This window comes from Hakea prostrata, chromosome 7 (genome assembly GCF_041222555.1).
Source record: "Hakea prostrata isolate BN-2017 chromosome 7, UWA_Hpros_2, whole genome shotgun sequence".
NCBI lineage: Eukaryota > Viridiplantae > Streptophyta > Magnoliopsida > Proteales > Proteaceae > Hakea > Hakea prostrata.
The window spans coordinates 4,345,234-4,364,401 of NC_142606.1; the positions used below are offsets into that span (position 1 = coordinate 4,345,234).

The 19,168-nt window shown below is 38.4% G+C and overlaps 2 protein-coding genes across 10 annotated transcripts; one reads left to right on the plus strand and one right to left on the minus strand.

The window, feature by feature from the left end:
- The first annotated feature begins 220 nt into the window (after positions 1–220).
- LOC149009122 (uncharacterized) lies at positions 221–5,897 on the plus strand. 5 transcript variants are annotated; one of them, XR_016174336.1, is made up of 10 exons: positions 221–405; positions 513–591; positions 690–769; positions 898–964; positions 1,215–1,286; positions 2,645–2,854; positions 2,941–3,127; positions 3,237–3,748; positions 3,843–3,994; positions 4,147–5,897. XR_016174336.1 is itself a non-coding variant. In XM_089160760.1 (8 exons), the coding sequence occupies exons 1-8, from the start codon at positions 330–332 to the stop codon at positions 3,240–3,242; spliced, it is 777 nt and encodes a 258-aa protein (XP_089016886.1). In that variant the 5' UTR covers positions 221–329; the 3' UTR covers positions 3,243–3,832. The 5 variants fall into 5 exon arrangements, 1 of the variants encoding a protein (XP_089016886.1); XR_016174337.1 differs by having other exon boundaries at positions 3,237–3,362; positions 3,574–3,748; positions 3,843–5,897; XR_016174335.1 differs by having other exon boundaries at positions 3,237–3,384; positions 3,574–3,748; positions 3,843–5,896.
- A 615-nt stretch (positions 5,898–6,512) lies between these two features.
- On the minus strand, positions 6,513–18,265 carry LOC149009123 (CD2-binding protein-like protein). Of its 5 annotated transcripts, XR_016174333.1 has the most exons (12): positions 18,100–18,265; positions 17,496–17,712; positions 15,915–16,040; positions 15,671–15,823; positions 13,163–13,292; positions 12,959–13,000; positions 11,335–11,667; positions 11,199–11,241; positions 10,806–10,883; positions 9,529–9,599; positions 9,259–9,333; positions 7,678–9,133 (listed from the first exon to the last, which is right to left on the minus strand). XR_016174333.1 is itself a non-coding variant. In XM_089160758.1 (11 exons), the coding sequence occupies exons 1-10, from the start codon at positions 18,171–18,173 to the stop codon at positions 9,536–9,538; spliced, it is 1,260 nt and encodes a 419-aa protein (XP_089016884.1). In that variant the 5' UTR covers positions 18,174–18,265; the 3' UTR covers positions 6,513–6,601; positions 9,529–9,535. The 5 variants fall into 5 exon arrangements, 3 of the variants coding, with proteins under 3 accessions (XP_089016884.1, XP_089016883.1, XP_089016882.1); XM_089160758.1 differs by lacking the exons at positions 7,678–9,133; positions 9,259–9,333 and adding an exon at positions 6,513–6,601; XR_016174332.1 differs by having other exon boundaries at positions 9,259–9,599.
- Positions 18,266–19,168: the final 903 nt, after the last annotated feature.

Here is a 19,168-nt window from a genome sequence, read left to right on the forward strand (position 1 = left end):
TTAGACTTCTATTACTTATATTAAAAAAAAATAAAAAAATTATAATAATTTTTTTGTTGGAGCCCGAAGGTCATAGAGCAGCAAAAGTTACAAATATAAAAAATACATGCGTGCACACACGCTCGCACGTACACAAAACCAAATCAGAATAAAAAGGGTAGACGGTGTAATATAAAGGGAATTAAGGGTTTATTCACAAGGAAACACACTTCTCGAAAGTTCTCGTCTTATTGAAATATTTGAGTTTTATCATCTACACGCTCTCGAATCGCTGCTACCCATACTGGCGAACTCATCGTCCCTGCTCTGTTTTCGTTTCAGTATCAGAGATGTCGCATTTTGGAAGATCTGGTCCTCCAGATATCAGAGATACATACTCTCTTCTCGTTCTCAACATTACTTTCCGTAAGTGTCACAGTTTTATTCTTATGAGTTTCTTTTCTCTCTCGGTTGCAGTGCGCCAGTGCGTTCTGATTGTCTTAAAAACGGGTATTTTGATTGTTTTTCTACAGGAACTACTGCAGATGATCTCTTCCCTCTGTTCGATAAGTATGGAAAGGTTGTCGATATCTTTATCCCGAGAGATAGAAGGTTTGGAGACGCTAGAACGCTGTCTCGTGGATTTTCTTTTTCGTGTTTTGGTAACATATGGTGTATCTGTAGAGTTTATTTTCGTTGTAATTTGTCAGGACTGGAGACTCGCGCGGGTTCGCGTTTGTTCGTTACAAGTATGCGGATGAAGCTCAGAAGGCAGTGGAGAGGCTTGACGGTGGGTGTAGTTATTTCGAAGCTGTTTTTTTTCTTCCTTATTTATTTCAAGTTCATAGACTGGAAGGGTTTTCTTTTTAATTAATTCGCCAATTTATCTTGTGCACTTTGTGATTTCTTCTGTTGCAGGAAGAAACGTTGATGGCAGAGAGATTATGGTTCAATTCGCAAAATATGGGCCAAACGCTGAACCAATGTAAGTGGTTATTTGCAGTGTTTCAAATCCCTTCCCCTTGTTTCGGACATTTTGTGTTCTTGTTAAATCCGACTATTTTAATGATTTCTCTTGAGATTCTTTTATTGCTTTGTTTCCTAGTTGACCCAGGTTAGTATTATTGACCAATTCGTGGCCTTGCGATTTTTGTTTTTTGGTTGGTTAATACTTTACCATTCTTCCGTTTTCTTCTATCTGGACTACAACTGTGAGTTGTGCTATCTATTTACAGACAGAAAGGAAGGATAGTGGAGGCACTTCCAAAGTCAAGAGGCAGGTCAAGAAGCCTTAGTCCCCGTCCAAGGTAACGGATGCTTGTAAGAAATGCTGGGTCATGTCAGTTGCAGTCTGATAGTGGAATACTATGGTATACTTGAGTTTTTTGGTTAGGTTTTTCTGTTTCTGAACCTTGAAAATATAACAAGCAATTTGGTTGTGTAATGTTTTCTATTGAGACAACACAGATGCCTATACGACAACAGTAGCAAGAAGCCTTGTCCCAAATAAATGGGGTGGGCTACGTGGATACTTGTTTTCCAATCAGCCCCGGTTGAGGCCATACTATGCACTTGATAGTTATGTAAGGAGTCTAAAGCAATTAATATGATGTGAACAAGTGAACCGTATACTTGTTGATTTCATTCCTTCATTTCCGTTGCTTCTGAAAGTTTACCTTGTAAACTTGCGTTTGCAGCTTGTGAATGCAGAATTATGCAGTTAAAGCTGAATAGGCACTTCCTCAGGCCTTACTTCAAGAACAAATAGTCCACTCTTGGTTTCTGTTTAAGTTTTAATTTGAAGAAATTAATTTTGTTGTATTACCAACAGGCATTTAGCTAAGTAAGGAGCAAGTAATTATGGTCACTTGAAGCTGATGAATGCTACTTGCCCCTTTTTGTTGTTTATGCTATTAGAATTTTTACACGTTTTTAGGCTGTCAACTAGTAGAGATGCTATTGATTAGAACGTTAGCTAATAACATACCTTCTTATTACATGCGCATGTTTTGTTTTGTCTTGTGGAATGGGCAGTGATACCAACACTACTAAAAATTTATGAGCAAGTTGTCCTTAGTAGGGACTGAATTCAGTGTCATATGTTTTGCTGACATCAGTAAATAGTTGTCAAAGCTTGTACCAAGAAGTGTCAATCCATGCATTCGATTTGGTTTTTTTTCTCTGTAGATAACTGTCGTATGAGTCAGGTGGTATTGTGAAATTGATTGGTTTCCTGACATTTTGGAATGGTTGTAGTGGAAGTGTTAGCTGTACTGCCATTTCATTCGTTGTCTTCTGAAAACTCATGGTTGAAGTGTTGGTATGTTCCCATTTTTGAATTTGTTACTGTCCACCCCTGAGGAAGTGCTCAGTATGACTTCCTGGGAAAAAAATTTGTATCTCAGTTTGCATTTCATTCTCAATTATTGCTTAGAACTACAAGTAGTCTTGTTCTTTTCTTTCTATAAGGCTTTGTACTTCATTTTTAGAGATCTGTACGACGTGTGTTCTCAACCTTCTCTTTATTTGTATGGCTTTCTATTTTATTTGTTGGAGACCTGCTTGAGAACTTAAAATCCTGTGATATTGATCAATTCCTTTTAGAATATAGTTTGACAACATTGACTTCCGTTTAACTTCGAAAACTGGTTATAAATTATTTCAGACACCGAGATGATTACCGGGAGAGGGATTACAGGAGGAGAAGCCGCAGTAGAAGTAGGGGTAGATATGAGCGTGACAGGTATCGTTACAGGGAGAGGGATTATCGCCGTCGAACCAGGAGTCGCAGTGTAAGTCCAGATTACGACCATGGTCGTGGCAGAGGCAGGTATGATGATGAAAGACGGAGAAGCCGCAGCCGATCTTATGAGAGGTTTGTATGCTGCATCTTCAGGCTTATAGTGGCCTTGTTGTTTTGAATTACACACTATATTTGACACATTATGTTTTATATTGTAGTGCTTCCCCTGTTCGACGCAGTCCTAGTCCTAAACTTAGCCCATCTCTGAGGAAAACTCCTCCGTCAAGGGATACGAGTCCTGATATACGCAGCCAAGATGAGTGTTCTCCTTCCCCTAAAAGTGTTTCCCCCAGGGATCGGGATGCCGTTTCTCGGAGCCCGTCTCCACGTCTCTCAGATGCTGATGTGAGTTATTCACCTTTTTTAATCTCCCTCTCTCTCTCTCTCTCTCTCTCTCTCTCTCTCTCAACCTTGACTGATTACTTAAATCAAGTGATCTTGATTTGGCTTGCAGGAATGATGCAATAGCATATCTGGACCTGAATATTGGTGAATTTACCATCTGTAGCTGTATTGCCTTCTGGAAAGAGCTTTGTGCCCTTTGCTTGTTCTAGCCAGAGTACTAGATGGTCATTTGAAGGTTAACTATTTTGTTGAACTAGGTGAATCCTTAGTTTTAGCCAAACTAATTGGCACTTTAGTTAGTAAGTAGTCTGTAGGTTTGAGAATACTGATGGTGCTTGCTAGAGCTGTCATAATGTTATCATCCCTTGTAGTTCTATTTTGGCTTCTTCTTCGGAAGCATGCACATTTTTGCTGACTTGGATGAATTGAATATTGCGATTTTATAGTTATGTTCGTGAAAAGAATTAATGTGGTCGATTGGCGAGATGGTGATGTAGTAGCTGTTGATGCTGTTTTGTACTTGATGGATGATGTTCGTTTGATGCCGGTCCAAACAGTAGTAATCTGGTGGTTCTCACCTCCTAAAATGTTAATCAGTTAGCTGTGATGATCCGATGATGGGTAAGATTCATGATTCAATTTCTTTGCTTTAGCCGTGTATCCCTTCGGATTCTGGCATTTACCTGACAAAACTCCATGGCTTCAATGGTTAAAGTTTTGGGCCCTGAAAGGACTGGTAGTAGCTGTGATGGCCTTTAAACATTGGCGGAAGGGGAACATAATTTATCTGTAGCTGTTGATGCGAGTGTCCTGAACCTGATTTCAAATGTTGTTGCTGACTTGCTGAGTTGAAATGAGGTCTATTTGGTGAGCTGACCCTTCCATTATAATATGCTCCACAGGATCTTACAAATGCATGGCTGTTTACTTTGTCAAGGGTTTTTGGTTAAAGCCATTTAAAGTCTAGTTATTAGGATTTTGACTTGTTTTGCATCATGTGATACACGTGGCATGTGAAGCTGTTGCGGGTAGCATTTGTACCGGTGCTGATAAAACCTGAAGTTGTATGTGGGCCTTGGAAGTGGTTATGGCTGATATCCACCTAATGCTGCTGTTGATTGCATTTCTAGTTGCGAGTGGGGGGGGAATCTGGTACTGAGTTTGGTGCTGATTGGCGGTGGCCTGATTTGTATACCTGGATGAATCTGCTCCAATAGGTCTGCTGGTATGTATTGCATCATATCCAGATCAATTGGAGCTTCTGTTCCACACTTTATGTAGTGCAACCTTGAACTTAAATTGGAAAAACTTGTCTGAGGTTGTTGTCTGAAGTGATGTATTACCCTTGAACATCTCTTAGCACTGAACTACGAGTTATCTAACATGGTATGACATGAATTAACATTGCTTAGCTGGCTCCCTGTTTTTCTATATTCACCAAGTCTAGGTTGGAAACGTAGCTGGTGGCTTCCTCATCCATGGTGGTGAAGATAAGAGCTTTTGGTGAATGTAGAATGATTTTTACATACTCTTTTAAGTATATTTTTTTGAGTTCTTTCCGCTAATCAGTTGACCATGAATTCGTGTACGTTTTCTTGAAAATTTAGCTGGTCCGGGCAAGAATGTTGTTTTCTTTCTTGTTTTGAAAAGAAAATTTGGTGGTTATACCATTGGGGTTTACCATTCTCTTCCCGTGCCTGGCGAATCTTCATGTGTGTCAGCATCTTTGGATCCATGCGAGGCATCAGATGGTCACCTCCAGAGATGGATCCTATGTTAAGAGGAAGAGGCTGGCTTGCCGTAGAGATTTATTTTATTACTTGGGAAGTACTGTTGAAACGTCTAGGTTTTGTGTCAGACCTCTTATAGCGAATGTTAGCAATGCACACTTGGTGCAGGTCTTAAGTTGAACAGTACCACGTAAGTGTGGAAGTTCTCTGGATTTTGTCAGTGATGGAAGTATGCTCAGGAGTAGTGCAATTGAACGCGTGAAGATATTCTGTGTGGAAATCCATACAGAAAGTAGGCGCTTCAGTTCTACGTCCATTGTTGTGACAAAGTAGGCGCTTAGTTTGGATATAATGGGCACTGTGAATGTATTGGAATTCTGTCGGCTCAAGAGGTGGAAAGCATTGTGGGCAACTAAATGGTGTTTTTCTCATCCTTTGCGGCACATTTAAGGAGGGAGGTCACCTGAATACATATTCGATTTTGACAGGGTAACTAGTCATGAAAATAGATGTATGTGGGACTTGAGTCAGGAGGGAAGGTATTTGCAAGTCAAAATTAGTTGTAGTGCAAGTCGTTAGAAGTGAAGACTTACGCAGCTAGGGTTACGGCGAGCGTGGACTGTATTTGAAGTCGTTGTTTTGAGGTTGCAGAGCAACAAACATGCGTGGACCCTGAAATGCTAGACCTAGCCTAGCTCAATGTTGGGTTGAGATATCTCGGCCTGCACTTATCGTGCGCTTCCTATTTCAAAGAGGGTAACTGTTGGTCAGTATTTCATGTCATGGAACCTTTATCGCCTTGTTTGCTTGTAGAAGGAGTGGTCTTTTGGTCTTTGCTAACTGATACATTGACGAACCCTGGATTTTCTTCCCCCCATCCCATTTCCTTGAAAGGTTTGTTTCCTCTACCCTACTTTCGATAAACTCTATCGTTAATTGGATACATAAGACTAATTATGTCTATTCACAATTATGCTACTGGGTCGTCAAATTTCAGTTATCCAGCAACAATTTGTTACGAGTTCTTGTCCACAGTCAAGTGGAGCTTTGGTCCAACCTTAGATATCAAGAAAATTATGGGAACGCCCCCCTTCATCATCCATTGCTACTGCTCACCTATCATCTCTCCTGATTTGGCAGGTAAGAGAAAATCCCTTCCTGATCCCCAATTAATGTTTCATCCACCCTACCGCCGAGGCTTGGAAGCTCACCCATGAATGCCGTACCAGACTCTTACCTCTTCTAACAGGTCACGAGATTCTGACTCTGCCGATGACTACGCTGTAGATGTGTGTCCTTGAGAAATGGCATGCAGACCACTGAAACCAAGTCACCACTTGACGAGACACAGGCATCAACTGGAAACAAAGAAAAGCTGGATAACTGAAACAGACTACACGTCACAGTGAGGGAGGTTTCTCTAACACGACACATTGTCCCAAACACGTAAAGGCATCAATGATCATGACAAATATTTGAATTGTGTCATCTACCATTTTAACCGACCCAACAGCTTTGCATGCACAATATTCTTCAGAAAGCGCAGAGGAATGGAAGGACATATTGAGAAGGTTTGACAGTTGATGACTGGTTTCACTACTTTGTAAACTGTATAAGAGAATCCACAGACAGACAGCATCAAGTGCTCTATTTTCCCTCCATATGTTTAAATGGCTTTTTGGCATTTTGCAATCTTGAAACGGAACGCAATAGCAGCAGAACCAACCCCAAATCCACCCCTCGCCTAAAAAACAAAACACAATGAGTAATATGTCAGCTCAGATCCATTGATAATCCATGCTTATATTCCTACAGTAATTGCTGACGCATAGAGTTCACACTAATCAATCCTAGGGGTACTATAATTAAATTTAATTAATAAATTGAATAAATACTTTACTTAAATGAATTACATTCAGAGAAGGGGTCTCAAAGTTGGCTGACCACAAACCGACAAACAAGTTTGGGAGAGATCGCCAATGGAAGGATAGTGCAGTGGTTGAGAACTCACCTCTCAGTGGAGAGATTGTGGGTTCAATCCTTACCGGCGGCATATGTAATTATCCCAACCCCAATTTCCCTATATATAAAAAGCGCCTTTGTTACAAAAAAAAAAAAAAAGTTTGGGAGAGATGTAGTAGTCGTCAGAGAAACAGCACGTATGGTCCCCCGGAAGGGTAACAAATGGTCTTAGGTATCCAACAGTTTGGATTGGTAAATTCGTTATTCCCCCCTCAAGTCAAATTAATTGAAGTCAAGAGTGAGCCAAATGCATTTTGCGCATCTGGTATGGCTTTTAAATACTGAAATCTATTATTCTGAATTGAGCCTACTAACAAAAAAAAATGGCAACAGACATCGAATCCGGATCATCACCCCCGAGGGGGAGCACAAAGTGCTCCCAACGGTTTTTCCACCACAAAAAGTGGTGGGCCCCACCTGAAAAAAAATAAAAAAAAAAACAGAAAACCCTCCCATCACCACCCTGGGCCCCCCCGTTTTTTGTGGTGGTAAGCCGTCGGGGAGCACTCCCCGACAGGGTTGCAGATCTGGACTCACAGACATCACCCAAAAGAGAATATCAACATAGTAAACCAAAACAATTTCATTTCAAAACAACCAAAGGAACCTTTCCACCCCCACCATCGCAGGGTTGCTCGGTTGTGAGACCAAAGTGAAGAGGTCATGACCTGCCTAATGGTACATGTAACATCCCTTCCCCTAGATACAAAAAGCAACCATGTAACAAAAAAAATCCCTTCTTCCCCCCACCCTCCCCCCAGCTTTTTCTTTCTAAGAAGCAATGTAGTCCATGAGCAACAAAAAACTTGCCAAAAGCTATAGCCCTAACATCCAACTTTCAAACTCAAATCCAATTCAAGTTTTTATAATCAAGGTTTAAAGTATCGGTATCGAGTATCGTATTGGTCAGGTGATTTTAAGAGACGTATCGTCTTGTATCTAGTATTGTATCGCTCTGGTTAATGTATTTTAGTGTAATTTAATAGAAAGACGTATCGAGATGCATCGTATCGGTTGGGTCAAATATGGATACGTATCAACTAATATCGTATGGTATCGTAGGATACTTTAAACCTTGCCTATAATAACTAAATATTACCATATCCCATATGCATACATGGTTTAAGGTCGATAGGATGTCCTGTGCTATTACTAACCTGCATGCGTTACACAACCCAACATCCACCTACCCTAATCAAATATTTTGGAATCAATGTATGTTCCATGTCGTCATATGGCATATGCGCGTTACACAGCCTTAACATACATTCTCATCCAAAACATTTACTAACTCAACATCACACAAAATGCTAATAAAATCATGACATGTCTTGATGAATTATAGGCAAACAATGCAAAATCATATGGAAAAATGAATTTTCACTACAATGAACAATCCAATAAAACACAAATCCAAAGACACATTCATGCTTATAGAATAGATTAGTATATTAAATGAAGAGATTAATTACTGGTAGATCATGATAATTTCATAGAGCATAATCTAAAAGAAATACATATTTATACTCAAAAACAAGATGCTCATAAATTTACTTAAGATCAAATTATTAGATAAAAAGAACAAATCATATACTAATAACTATGAAAATTCGGTTCAATCCAACCCAAATTGGGCACAGCTGCAATTCCTAATCAATTATTGAACCTATTGACTCATATCATAGGCTAAGTTCAAACCTGGATTATAGGAATCATTGTCTTAAAAGGCTTTGAACAGTCTTGGAATAAGTCCAATAAGAAATGGAAACATCTAGGGAAGTAAACGGATAGAAAAAAATCTGAATTCGATACATATCTGTTTAAGAGCATCTGAATTCGAAAAATTGAATTCAGATGTATGCCAGTTTTAAGTCAGATGTTATTTGATTTGATGGATACTATTCGTATCCAATTAAAGTTTAATTTTGGGGAATACATCTTTATCCTGCATTAATATTCATTAATAGTAATTAATTAAATTAAACTACCAATAGTTACTCTAATCAGATGTCGGACATTCGAACTACATTTGGATATTTTTATCTATCCGATTACTTTGAATTCGGATCGGATATTATCCAAAAATTTGATTAACTAAACAAATTCGAATTCGGTTATAAATATACATATCCGATGGATATCGGATTCGAATAATATGTTTAATAATCGGATTCAGATTCAGATATTACCATATTCGAGCTGAATTTGATCCGTTTACATCCCTAGAAACATCTGTGTGTGATCCCAACTGGCTCTGGCAGAATAGTTTGAAGAGAGTTTGAGAATTAATAAGCCATGTGACACCAAACGTGTCAGTGGAATGAGTATATGAAGCAAACTAGCAATAAAAGATGGGGGGTCGGTTCAGCAGAAAATTACCTGAGAAGTAGTAAGGTAAAATACAAATGCTATTGGGTCCACAAAAATATGAATGATCCAATTAGAATCACATGACTGCACATCCAGTTTTTTAAGTGAGCAACTATCAGACTACAATTTAATAAAAAATAAAAAATAATATCCTCTATCTAGAAGAAAATAGCACTAGATAAAACTTCGGACAAATTTCAAGCATTACAAGATATGACCACGTAAATATCTAAAGAGTACACAAGGTCCCACAGGTAGTAGCAAAATTTGAGATCTCACCTTTAGCTCAGATGGATATGGTCTCATTCTGGATTTCATCATAAGTGCCAGTCTGTTCATTAAACGAGTACCTGCAAAAGATAATTGACTAAGTTAATCAAAGCATATATAACTTCAAGGAGTGCAATTAAAAGACATTCCATTTGTGAGAAATAAATGCAAGCAGTTCTCATGGGGCTTCGAGAGCTCCCTTGACAAAACCCCAAAAATAAATAAATAAAATAAAAAAATCCAACAAACTTATTGATTTGGCTGTAGCTGGAAAATCACAATTCACACATGCAAAAGAAAATGAATCTAAAAAAGGAAAATTCACTGCTAGTCTACATGTAACATGCCCAGTGTCCATCAGTAATGTTTTTTCTCAACTTTGATAATAATGATACAAGTCACTGCAACACTGCAATGTGGATCACAAAGACTTAGGATGTATGCTTCGATACACCCCCTGCTCTGTAGGAATGGATAGATGATTTTGAATCATCGTTGATGATGATTTGGATCACTGCCGGCTGGGGCAACCTTTAGATGACGGCCTCCAGTGTCCATCAGTAATGTTTTTTCTCAACTTCGATAATAATGATAAAAGTCACTGCAACACTGCAATGTGGACCACAATACATTTGTGCATTTAAGTAGAAAGAAGAGATCATCTATCATCCCCTGTTTTCATTCTTGGTCCAACTTGAGACTGATGAGACATTCCATTAGTGCAGAATCAATTTCATGTAGCTAAAAAAAAATGCATGTTCCAAGCATTTCTGAATTAATATAAAGCTGTTAATAACGAGGCTTAAGGGTGTGAAAACAGTCAAGTGATGAATTTATTTGCAACTAGCCACTAGCTAATGGTGAGTATATAAAAAAGATCATTATGACTTAAGGATCAATAATTGAAAGGAAGCCAGTAAAAAATGGTTGTAGGTCCATACAGGTCATATGGTCCAGCTTGGGGGCAGTTGCGAAGGTCTCTTCAGTATAGCAGCCACAGGCAGGCTAGTATACCATTTGGTTTTCTTTCTTTCTTTCTTCCCCCCCCCCCTCCGGGTTCTGTTGGTGGGGGGGGGGGATTCTTCCCACATTTTTTGGGCAGGAGGACCATTATGGTAACCATAATGATTAATAGAACAGCAGAAGAATAACAAGAGGAAGCATCATAAAAAGTGGGTATTAGGTAAAGTGTAAACTTCAAAAAGATAATTCTACCCAAGAAATCCATACAATACTTAAAATGTCAACTGCAACCAATCGCATAAAAAGGAAGATGCAAGGTTTACCATTTTCCGGTTGTTGCACAGCAATATAGCCCGGATGTAGGGTCATAATAGTAGCCCAAGCTACTGCTGTAGTAATAACTGAAGGAGAAAAGTGAGTCTAGTGAGTTGAGAATCCGAAAAACAGGAAACTGAGATAAGAAATACAAATAAATCCTAAACACTGAATCCTCAAATCCCAAGTCGTAGGAGCATATGAAAAACCCGGAAAACTAACGCATACACAATTTCATTAAATTCCAAATAAATCCTAAAAACTGAATCCTCAAATCCCAAGTCGTAGGAGCATATGAAAAACCCGGAAAACTAACAGATACACAATTTCATTAAATTCCCAAGACTAACTACAACTAATCTCATCAAGGTTGAAAGGTAAAACAATACAAAATTGCTCACCCAGATGACTCATCATACATATAATCAATTTGTGGTCCTCCACCTGTAGATTAAAAAATACAGATCATAAATAAGCAGGTTGACAGTGCCTCCTAATTTAAAATGCTGAATCAGGATCTTACAGCTATAATCTTACCTTCTGGCTCTTGGTTTGAGCTTCCTGATGCGGGTTCAGAGAATGGTTCTCCTGCACAACCCAAACCACTCGCAGCAGTAGATGGATTAGAAGAACCATTCTCTTCATCTCCTGCGAACATATCAAAGGAATCTGCAGCATTGCTGGATAAAACTTGTGCAGTAGGCAAATTAAGGTTATCGGGACCCGAGGCCATTTCAGGAAGCTGTGAGGTGGCCCTTTCAGAGTCCAGTCCATTGGAGAACATGTCCTGCCCAATTATGGAATCAGAATAGCCATTCCCCGCATTAACAGATGTTCCATCCCTTGCACGAGCTAACCTCTCATATCCTTCTGAAATGTCACAACATGTAAATAGTTAATAGTAACAGAGGTATGAAACAATCCACATCAATAAATTTGGTTGTATATGTGTTTGGGTGTGTGTATCTACACACATATACATGTACGTATACATAATCAGATGAAGTGAAGTAGTACCAGATGTTCTACAAGGAGAGGGTTGAACCCAACAAACCAAGGCATATATAAACAGCAAGGGAAAAATTAGAATATAGAAAACATTTAAGGGTAGTTTTTTATGGTTAATAAAAGAATCAAGATGCGAGCTGATCCATGGGATATGCTTAGTGTAAAAAACTAATGAAACAGGGGGCTGGAAGTGCCATGGATGTTTAAGAGTTTGCCAAATAAAGGAGAAGAAAAAGATGGAAGAAAGGAGGAGGGGGGCTGGGGGAAGAGAAGAGGGGAGAAGAGGTTAGTCACTTAAGAATCCACCAAGGGTCTGAAGAGGTTGCCCCAAAAGAGACCTATTAAATCCACTTTGAAGCAAGAGATACTAATAAACCATAATTCAAGATTGCTCCAAATGTGGAAAAACATTTGGGTTTTGACAGAGGACACAATGGAAACGATATGGAAAGTCTGCAGTTTTTAAATCAAAATTTCAAACGTTTGGTTTTGCAGATATGTCTTCTTTGATATAAAATGACAGGTATAGAATGCAATGGATTGAAATATTGTTGGTTTCAGGCTTTCAGCAGATATCGTAATTGTATTATTTTTGGGCGGTTTTTGCCAAAACCCCATTCAGTCACGGAACAAGTTTTTAGACAGTAATGAAATGCAGAAGAGAAATTTGCTCCATTTGTGGAAGAATTGTGCATAATTCAAAGTTGAAGGCATATCAATTTTCCGAGAAATGATTTATTTTGCAAGGAAAAGCTGTGTAGTCTAACTCATAGAATGTGACAGCAGCACGCATCATATACTAAAAACCTAGCGTGGTATAAGACAAACTACCATTTTTGTCTAATATTTTTCGATTAAGGGTTCCACATGACGGCCTAATAGGATTTCCTAGAAATTTAGGGAATCAATTTGGCTATTTGGGTCTTGAAGCTCTCACCCCAAAACCAATCGTTGACATATAATGGGGGCAAGCAAAAGGAGATTCACATAGGTGCATCATCAGGAGGAAAAAAGACAGTTTCAACCTGTTGGAACTCAGGTTAACCAGAAGGAAACCTATATCAGATAGGAATACCATGTCAATATGCTCAAGCTTGAATCATTGGTCCAACATTTAAGATTGCTGGAAGGGGGAAAGGAAGCACACACTGACCTGCTTCTCGCTCAAAGACCTCCTTTTTTTCATGGTATGCATCTGTACAACAAAATTAAACCAATAAACGGATGTCATCTGACAATTGATTTAGAGATTGATTAGAAGTTTAGATGCAGAAAGTATCCACTAAATGCAAGAATAAGGAAGCATGGGGGCAGTTCAATTCTCTGTTTATGCTTTTTCTGTCAACAAACACTTAACTGTAATCGCCATTATCTAGAAGCTTCATGGCATCTTCTGTAAGCTGGTCAAACATTAGCTTGATATCTGCTGACATCCTCCCTTTCTGGTCACTAGAAGTCCCTTTCAATCTCCTTAAAGCTTGTAGAACCTAAAACGAGATCAAAATCAACTCCCACAACCCATAACAAAATTCAACATGGGCATATAGATTCATTCTGTCACTAGGCATATAGGCTTCAATCTTCATAACCAATAAAGTGCAAGGAAGCATAATTTTAGTTCAGGGGTCACAACTAAAGTGAATAAATAATAATTAGTAGGTCTAGTGCAGTGCATCTTGAGGTTGAAAACTTAAATTTTCAATTAAAGGGAAATCAACATAAAGAATAACTATCTTGAGATTATTACTACATCCAGTAAAACTGTGCAATGAAAGACAAAAGCTGATGCAATTGGAAACAATGAATTCTACTTGGCTTCTTCCAAAAATGAAAACTAAAAAGAAATCTTCTGATTAGAAAAGATTTGTATTTTGGAACCTAATCTTCTGGAATACTATAATGCCATGTGAACTCATGTAATAGGCTGTTGAAGAACCCTTCCCATCTCTTCTTAATGTCCTCATTCCCCATTAGTACTTTACCATCTTCACTTTAAGTGCATATAAAGTAGTTGAGATCTCTTCTCTTTTTCCCCCTCACTTTAACCATCTTATAGATGCTTCTTTCCCCTTCTTTAGTGCTGAAGTTGTTATCAAGATCTTTGTGTTTCTTTGCCATTTACTTTTTGCATGAGCTTCTTAGCTCAATTTCTGACAAATATGTACACCTCTGTAGATCCTCTACATCCGTATTTCGTCGTCCTTTCCAAGTCTCAGAACTAGCTTTCTTAGTCCTAATGATGGTATGAACCTCATCACACAAGTAGTTATCTTATTCCATGACGTACTATCCCTCCCTCAAATCTCACTTTCTTTGTTTGACCACTTCAACAGTGAAGAATTTGAAAATATCTCCTTCTAAGTCCCACCACCTTATCCTAGGGCAACACTCTCTCCTACATTCTAGGTTCCAATAAAATGAAACAAGTAATAGTATCTAATGCAATCTGAAATTCAGACCATGCATCTCGGAGGCAAGAAGACCTAATAATCAAATTGTAACCATATTCAAGATAAGGGAAGCAGATTCAATGCTACAACGTTAGGGGAAGAAAGCAGGTCAATGAAGGAGGAAAAGAGATGACTTCAACCTTCTAGGGAGGAAAAGGAGAGAGAATAACTCAGGTTTGGGATACCAACATTGTATCCATTGCTCAACAGCTCAAAACTCAAAGCTTAAAAAATAAAAAATACTAGCAGATTCTTTGGTTGAATCATCTTTAATTGAGGGGAATGTTCTACATACATGGAGACCCCTTCTAAGACACCCAATTTGACTCATAAAAGGAATCCTAATCACCAAGGCACTCAATAAAGCCACACACAAAAAAAAAATAAAAAAATCAAAACACCTAATCTAGCTGGTTAGTATTTTAATCCAACTAAGCCTAGCTACTAATCCTGTACACTAACTTTATCCTCAATGTATGAGCTAATAAATTGGGTCCATCACATGGAGGCGATTAAAAAAGATACAGGGTGCAGCATATAATATATAAGATTAACTACCCAAAGGCCAATTAAAACCTATTGGACTGCAATCAACAACACAAACGGGCCTCCATATGGGATTAATGTCTAATTCAACTGCATCAGACCTCCAGAGTAAATTACACGTAGCATTCACACAATCAGCCAGTTTAGACCTACTGGACTGCCACCAACACTTTATGGGCCTCTATATGAGATTAATGTCTATACAACTGCATGAGACCTCTAAACTAAACACTAAACACACATTTCCATTCACACAATAAGTTTTGTTTTCTTCCTCCAGCTGAGACAAGCAAATAAATCTGCCTAAAGGAACCCATATAATGAAGGCTAGCAAACTCAGTACATGAGAAATGTCCCAAAGAACAGCAGATTAAACTAGTGCTGCTCCTTTAAAATTGAAATTTAGATCTGCATCATCTCTTTATTAAATACTAATGTAATGCATGAAGCCATGATAGCATAAAAACAAAAAAAATGATAAATTTGGTGATCAACACTTAACAGATGAAGTAAATCTGTTCCAGCTTCTTTTAGCAGGCAAATCAACACATCAGGTATCCTGATAAAGATGTTCAAATTTCAACACTGATGCCAATGCATAAATAGAAATTAGTTGCCTGAGAAAGAAATATAGTATCAAAAACATAGATTCTACCAGTCTAGCCAGTTTCTTTTACATAAAAATTCCAAAGGTTACAGTTTCCAGTAGGTTAAAAATTACCCTATGATGAAGAAAATCAGGAAACACGATACTTTACCGCCGATAGTCCGATCAAGTACCAACATTGGAGATAAAAGGAATTTAAGAAACAAATTCTGAGTCTTTCAAGTAATACAGCAGGAAAATCTAAAAGGACTATCAAACTTACCGTTTCGCCTGATTCAAGGAGATCAGCAATACGCCGCTTAATTTTTCCAATGTCCTCAGTTGAGAGGTCATGAGTATCCTCTTCGTTATTTGTTACCTCAGAAGGCTTTTTAGCAAATCTGGTATCAACCTCAACACTATCTAGCCAGGCATCCTGCATCCATAAAAAATAACATGAGAAATGAGAAGCAGAGATCCTCAGCTATCCACAAAAATAAATAAAAAATGATTGGCAGGTGTGATACCTCAGTTTCTTTATCATTGACATATTCAACATAGTTTCCATCAGCATCAAAATAGCCTTCCTCCCTCTCATGCTCAAGATTAAAAGGTTCTATTTGTATCCCATCATCAACAAAATTATCATTTTCCTGTCAACATTAATCCTTCAGTAACGAGGCTACAGCTTATCTTCAAGCCCTTGCTGATACTTGAGAGTACTAAAAACGACATGAGATTGGAAATTTCTATACTCTAAACAGATAGACACATAATTGAGATACAAGTTAACAACACCTAAGGCAGGTTGTGGGTATAGACAAATGTGCAAACAAACCCCAGACAGGAAGAGAACTGCTAACAAGTAGCCAAAACAGAATTAAGAATTAAATGACAATTAGAAACAACTCTACACTTCAAATAGACAACATGAAAATCAATGCTTCACAATTATTTCTCAGTGGAGGACCCCTCCCCCCCCCCCCCTTCTTTTTCTGTTCTCTTTTTATTTGTAATTTCTTATAGGTATGGGTACAAAAACATCCTAAAGACCTAAGCATGCCAAAAAATGAAGGTTTATGAAACACAGGAGCTGCCTAAGAAACCAAAAAGACCGGCACCAAAGAAGTAAATTGCAGAATCAATTATACAAGCACTGTGACCTAGAGTTCCTGAATTGTGGGAACTTTATCTTTGTGATCTTCAACCATAAGCTCCCTTTCAAGGACAATTGATATATACTCCTTAAAAACAGCTTCAATGTCATCCTTGTTTTTTATTCGCTGCTTTCTCTCAATAATCAAAAAAAAATTGGATATATTTGTGGGCCTTATTAGCCTCTCTTGGTGACATTCAACTTATTTCAATCGACAAAATGGGCAACATGAAGATTTCTGGAATATATCAACAAGCATTCTCTGAAGAAAGTAAGAAACATGACCATTTCTAGACCATAGTGAAGCTTAATCTGAGTAAAACACATATCCTCACTGAAGCTTGCACCTCTCACTATAGTTTCCATATATCAAAATTAAGTTTGAAGTGTGCGAACTTAATGTTAGGAACAAACTGCTTCAAAACGTTGGTCTTATAAAATATACCTTACAAATTTTAGGAAGACTTCTGTAAACATAAGAAGCAATCTGATATATGGTAGAATCGATATTCTTGGGAGAACAGAAAAAGGGAAACATTTTTTCTTTTAGCACTATTTAAAATGAGCCATAATTTCAAGATCTCTTTCATATCATATATTCCAACTTCCAAATGATTTAGATTATAACATTCTTTGGTGGAATTCTAATGAGTACCTAAAGCTTTCTCCTGACAAGGTCAAGGAACCAATTGAAAGCCACCTACAAGAACTAGACATTTTGCCAGGGAAGTAGTTCAACTGAAGCTGGCAATTGGTTAAACTACGTCCCCAGAGGACAGAAGTTGCATCTTATGAGGTGGGCACTTCTGTGAGGTGGACAGAACCAAATAGATGCACCAAACTTGTATTGAAATGATCAGAGCTTCAGGCTATGTCTCTAATAACAGAATATAATTCAAGAAACAAATTCATTCTCAAGAGAACAATTGAACGTGGGAAGGGGGGAAGTAACCTCATAATGCACTTCCGCAACCGATATATCAGTAAAGCCCGCAGGGTTCTCTTCACTGAAAAGTTCAGCAGTCATCTGATTCCGCCGATTTGCGCGTTCCTTGGCAGCAAACCGAAGAATTTTACCCTCGACAGGAGCTTCCTCATCTTTGATCAAGCTAGCAACTTCCTCTCCGACCTTCACTTTCTTACCCTTAGGGAACCTGACTCTCTTTGGCCTGCGAAATCAAAAAAAAATCAAGCTGAGCAGATAAACCAAGAAAACGAACCCAAAACAGCATTGAAGTTCGGCGAAGGAAGAAGAATATATCAACCGAGTGAACTTCAGACAAAATAAAAAATCAGGCAATCAAGAAATTAGAAACGGATACATTATTCCCCTCAACGAAACCTAAATTGATTCGCAAAAGCCGAGAACAAGCAAGAGAGTCATGGTATTAAATTAGGGTTAAAACTTGAAACATAACAGTAACAGGTAGAAAATCCTCTAAGTAAAAAAGCCCTAGAAACCCATTCAACAATACGAATAAGGGGAACTTCAACCCTATCTGATGCGCAGATGGGAGAACGAGTTCCATTTGCAGAAAGGAAGAGAAAATAAATACATGGAAGGCTTGCTCGGCTCGTCGTCATCTGAACGGGGGCGTTTTAGGTGATCACGAGATGCTTTCTCTTCCATGGGAGTGTTTCTGAGCAATATTCCCACCAAGAACTCTAAAACTAAATCGAGAACTGAACTTCCCACCAAAATGACATAAAACGGGAGATGAATTTTCAAAACCCCAGGGGAGAAAAATAAAAATAAAAATAAGTTGGGCCGAACCCTAGTCGGTGCGCGATATGATGACGTGGAGCATATCATGAGGACCCGCATTCTTTCTATCGGACCCACCAAATTATCCAGATTCCATAATAACCGGGTACAAATGCATGACTCCGGATCCTCTAATCCGGGTAGAAATCTATGCTATGTCTCATTTCTTTCTTTTTAGATGAATAAATAATTAATTAAAAGACGAAAACCAAACTACAAAGGAGGATCCAAATGGCAGGACCAAAGAGGAGAATGAAGTTTGGAGTTGAGCCCCCAAGAAACAACAATGAGTTGATCCCTTGGGGGTGTCAACAATCGAGAGGTAGGGACTGACATAAATCTTAGAGGAAACATCAAAATATATGGTATTCCAAATAATATAAATAGAGCGGGATTTAGAAGTCCAACGCTGGAGATTTTGCTCCCACCACAGATGGTGGACTGTGGCACCAAAGACAAACTTGCCAATCCGGTCACATATAAAGGTACTTGAAAAATTCTTCAATAACCAAGACCAGTCCCGAATAAACCCAAAGAGCGACAGGAGCGGGGCCAAATGTAGTAAAGAGTTTTTCTCCAAAGACCAATGAAGTTAAGAGTTTTTTTTTTTTTTTTTTCCTGAACAGCACTAGAGAAATGGCAAGAAAAGAACAAATACTCAATGTCTCCTCCCATTTTTTAGTCACACAGTAAGTTGAGGTTTACTTCGTTAATATAGTAAATTAGAGAGGATACACTTAGTCGGCCCTACTCCTATTATATAGTGAAGAAGTATGGAAGGAACACAAGTCTACCTTGACGGATCGAGGATCTGAACTTTTGACTTTTGCTATGTATGTTTCATGGTAAGATTTTATTTG